At 49.8% G+C, this 4713-nt stretch overlaps 1 protein-coding gene across 1 annotated transcript in view; it reads left to right on the forward strand.

Moving 5' to 3' along the window:
- HAND2 (heart and neural crest derivatives expressed 2) overlaps positions 1–1010 on the forward strand; it is a gene marked incomplete at its 5' end in the record, with an annotated part of 2067 nt that extends 1057 nt beyond the window's left edge. Inside the window, one exon of the mRNA XM_017744652.1 lies at positions 201–1010. Coding sequence (XP_017600141.1) covers positions 201–300 — 100 coding nt within the window. The remainder of the gene's footprint in view (positions 1–200) is intronic.
- Between the last annotated feature and the right edge of the window lie 3703 nt (positions 1011–4713).

The following is a 4713-nucleotide window of genomic DNA, read 5'->3' on the forward strand; positions in this document are numbered from 1 at the left end:
CTTCGCCCGCGGCGAGATCCCATGGAGGTCCCCGTTATGTCTCTTGAAGCCCGCAGGCCTCGATGAGCTCGAGTCTCGTCGTAGTTTTCGAACTCGAAGCAAAGCAGATGCGACTTAGAAAGTGGAGGAATATATCTAACCTTTTTTTCTCCCCTCTCCCCCTTCTGTTTCTCTCTCTCCCCTCGCATCGTGTCTCCCCAGAACGAAATCTTGAAAAGCACAGTTAGCAGCAACGATAAGAAAACCAAAGGGAGGACTGGCTGGCCGCAGCATGTCTGGGCTTTGGAGCTCAAGCAGTGAGCACGGCAGGACTGGAGGAGCCGTCCTCTTAGTCTCGGTAGTGAGCTCTCCTCTGAGGACTCTTTGTATTTGGAATCATCCAGTTTATTTATGTGCAATTTCTCCCCCAACCCCCCAAAATGTGGATATTTGAAGGAGAGGGAAAAAGCATTCCATATATGAAGAGGAAACTCCAGCTTGGTAAGGGGTAATGTCTCTAAATGTTTTGTGAATGTTATTTGCTCTGTATAAAACACGTGGGGAAAACAGAATCATAGAGAAGGAAAAAAATCCCTCCCTGGCATTAGTGTGTATGTGAAGTGTATCTTTAATACTTGGCCTTTTGGATATAAATATTCATGGGATTATAAAGCTATATTTCAACAGAAGCAGTTGCACCAATGTTTCGATTGACTCGGTATTTAGTGTTGTAATTTTGTTGTGGTCGTTCGGTATTTGAAGATGTTTTCAACAGTTATTGGTTATGTGCACTTCCGTCCGTAAGGGAAAAAGTGGAATCTAATTAATATTGAAGGTGTAAACGTTGTAAGTACTCAATAAACCACTGTGTGTGTTTTTTACAAAACAAAAGAAAAAAAAAAGAAAAAGGAGAAAAAGAAAATCCAAATCTTTTTATGTTTTATACCTCAAAATGTTTTGAATAACAGCGTTGTTTATGGCTTTTTTTTCATAATATTTAAAATATTCGGAAGTAAACTAAATTATAAAGATGGCTCCTAATTTTATTTTTAAACAAGTGACTGAATGAAAGGAGGGGTAGAGGGAGGGAGTGATCTCTCAGCCCTGTGAGTGTTGAACAGAAACCGGCAGTTCAGCTGAACAGGAATTCCTTGTGGTGGTGTTCTCCATGCAGGAGACCTACTGCGAACGGGAAATGGACAAGGGTGCAAACCCCGGGCGGGTCAGGAATAGCAGAGATGCGCGGTTTTCGTGCTGCCGGAGCCCGGGCCGCGGCGGTGCCAGGCGCGGGCCCGGAGCGGGGGCGGCTTCCCGGAGAGGGGCCGGAGGCAGGCGAGGGAGGCTGGTGAGCTTTGTTCAGAGTGATTATGTAGCAGGTAATTTTACGTCAAGGAAGAAAGAGTGAACAAGGCAAGGGATTTGCGGGTGGGTGGGAAGGGTGTGCTGTAGGGAATATGTAAGATTTACAATGAGCTACGGTGAACTTAATATTAGCTTTGTGGTTCCTAAAACTCTCCTGGGTTGCACGTTTCCAGTACGCCACAGCGAGTATAATTATTTTTAACCTTTTTTATCCAGCTGCAAACTGCAGCAGCCCATGCTCTGGGTCTCTTTAGTACGTTCATTGCCTCCCCAGCAGGATCTCTCTTTCTTTATATATTTCGCCCCGTCTATCGACTCCTTTACAAGGGTCCCGGGGCCAGTCTGGTGACTTTTCTGCTCCCCAGTACCAGGGCGAGCTGCAAGACTTCCGTGCTGGGAAATGCGTGGCATCCTTCTGCATCGCAGGCGCGCAAGGAAAAAAATTAAAGGAATTAAATTAAATTCACATAAGGAAGATGGTCTAGGTATTTTTTGTCCATTCCTGATTAAGGGAAAGGTTTCCCACCTTTTCCATAATAAAATTAGGGCTCGTATTTTGTACTTTTACTCCAATCATCTCAACTTAAACCAAGCTGGCTTTCTCTCCAGGTCCAGGGCTGCTTACCTGCCGGCCTTCCCATGTCACCGCGCCTAAGGAAGTGGTTCCCAACGAGACCCAGCAGTAAGCGTAGGTAGATGTGCAATTGCCCATAAAAAGATAAGGGAGCCCCTATGCCGTTTCGCCGCCCCTGCTGACAGTGGGAAGGTTGCGGGGTTACAACAACCAGACAAAAGTGATGTGCCCTCCCTCCCGTCGGGTCAGGCAGCTCGGCTCTGCTCTCCAGCATGGGTCTGTGTTTACAGACACTTGCCTCTGTTTATAACACTTGGAGAGAAGAATCTGCCCCCTTGTTTGCTTTTCCTTGCCTATTAGTTGCGCAGCTGATGAACTGGAGCTTCTCGCACTCTGGGTTCCCTGCTCAAACAATTTTTATTTTTTTATAGCGGCACAGGAAAAAATAAAAGGGGTGAGGGGTGGCTGCGAGTGCTGCGGTGCTGCACATCATGGGCAGGTTCTCTGTAGATTCCCTCAACCGAGTCACCGGGTTGCAATTCCCCCCCGAGTGATGTGCGGTAGGGCTGGCGGGCGGCTCCGATATCCAGTCTCCGAATAGCCTGTCCGATATTTCCCCATGAATAATTTTCCGGTTTTGTAGAGTCAGTTTATCAGAACTGGGACCCCCTCTGAATCCGCTAAGGAGGATCTCTTTTAATTGCTCACTAATGAGGATGTTGCTATTTTCTCAGGAGCAGCCATTCCTGCAGCTAAATCACAGGAGCCCTAGACAGGCCGGAGCCGACAAAAATGTAGGTTTTGACGTTAAAAGCTAAATGGGGAAGCAGAAGGTAAATTGATGGTAGATGGGGATGTCAGTGCCCTGGCCTCAGCTCTCCGCCGGCGGAGCCAAGGCCTGATAACAGCAAAGCGCTGCGCTCTGCATCCTGCCCGCACCCGGGGGCATCGGCATCCCGTCGACCTGTCCGGTAATTCCTCGGGGCCAAAATATTTTTGGGAGCTTTTACCGAGGTTTAAGGCACGAAGGAGGAGGCATAGCAGCCTTTCCCACTCTGCAACATTTCTCTGTGGGTGCAGGGAGGAAGAGAGAAGGGAGGGCAGGGGGCCGGGGGAGAGCAGCCGGGTCGCTGAAGCCCCTGTCCCCTGATTGACTTACAGACCCGTGTCTTAGGCTCGTCGCCTCGTTTCGTGGCTGGGGGAGCAAGACTCTCCGCTCCCTCTCAAGAGAACATAGCATTTTAAATTTTTTTCTGCCCTTGAAAAGGAAGAGCGACAAAACTCCTCCGGGTGACGTCCCTCCTCCCCTTCCCTCCCAGGGAGCGGCCCCTCGGTTCCCCGGGGTGTGGGCCCGGCTGCAGGCCCGAAACAGCACGGTCGCCCTCTCGCAGGGAGGCGAGGACCTCCCCAGTGGCTCCGTGTCCCCTGGGGGCCCCGAGGCAGACAGCAGCGTGGAATTTCAGAGCTCGTCCGGGTTTTGGAAAGCAGGGACGCAGCGAGGGGCCGGCTCTGTGCTCCGCTGCTGGCAGTGAGCCTAGCAGCTGCTGGCAGTACTGAGTTTTGGGGGACCCTGCAACATGCGGGACCTCATTGCTATCGGATGTGTATGCCATACCTGCACTCCTGCAAGCAAAAGAGAAAAAATGTGGTGGGGCTTTTTTTCCTTCGTTTTGCTTTATGTTGTGGTCTGGGTTTGTTTTTTTTTACACATACTCCCCCTCTCCCTCGTGGTTCCCAGGACCTCTTCTTTGCCTCAAAAGATTATTGCAATAATTATTTCTAGTTTGATATCGTTGTCAAAGAGCTGCAACGGGGCCTCTCGGCCAAGCCAAAGACACCTCTAGAACAAGCGCCGGGCCATACGCGGGCAAATTCGCGGGATATAAAACAGTACTACGGGATGCCGTGGAGACAGCATGAACTTGAAAGGAGGGCAGGGAGATGGGGAGAGAAGGTTAATAATAAAACCCCTAAGCAAAATATCCTCCTTTTGCGCTTGGAAACTTAACCTTAATCCTCCTTTTTCACACGTACTCGCCCAGCGACTCACAAATACACCCAGAAGAAATCTCCAAGTAGCGATGGGAAGGAAACGCATTCCGCACGCCTACAGACATAATCCCCTCTGCTGTAACGAGGGGCTTATCAATGTTTTATATATTTTTAATTTGGGAGTTTTTTTTCCTGCGGGCCATGAAATATGTGTCTTTGCAAACCAGTTTCCATCTTTTCTATTTCTAATTAGCCAATTACTGTTCAGCTGTGTCAGCTTGTCACATACAACGGAGCGTAAAGCAGAGTTGTTATCTGAATTATATATTCACATAAATTCTAGCAAAGCCGGGTGATGCGCGGGGCCAGCGGATTTCGGAGGTTCCCTGTGCCTGCCTCTTCCCCTCCCAAACCAGCGCGGTGTGTGTCTCCCTCTTCCTCAGTTTTCCCTCCCCCCAATCCCATTTTCCTCCAGAAATACCATTGCTTTGATGATGCGATTTTAGAGCATTGATTACAAATTTATTCTCAGACACTATATAAGTCTTTATATCTGCTATTAGAGACATCTGGGAATGATTAGAGCCGTCCCTCCCCCGGCTCTGCTGCCTCTATCTTGCAGCGAGGAGCTAGAGACATGTTGACGTCAGATCAGACGGCTCGGAGCCATCCTGCTCTCCACTTGGGTGTAATCACGGCGACGCTTTCCAAGCCCCGGCCCGGCCGCGGCCGCCAGCTGGGATGCGGGTGCAGTGGGACGCGGCACTCCAGCCCCGGGGCTCCTCGGCACGGCCCGGGTTTGAACC

The sequence above is a fragment of the Corvus brachyrhynchos genome, unplaced genomic scaffold (assembly GCF_000691975.1).
Source record: "Corvus brachyrhynchos isolate BGI_N302 unplaced genomic scaffold, ASM69197v1 scaffold17, whole genome shotgun sequence".
NCBI classification, from domain to species: domain Eukaryota; kingdom Metazoa; phylum Chordata; class Aves; order Passeriformes; family Corvidae; genus Corvus; species Corvus brachyrhynchos.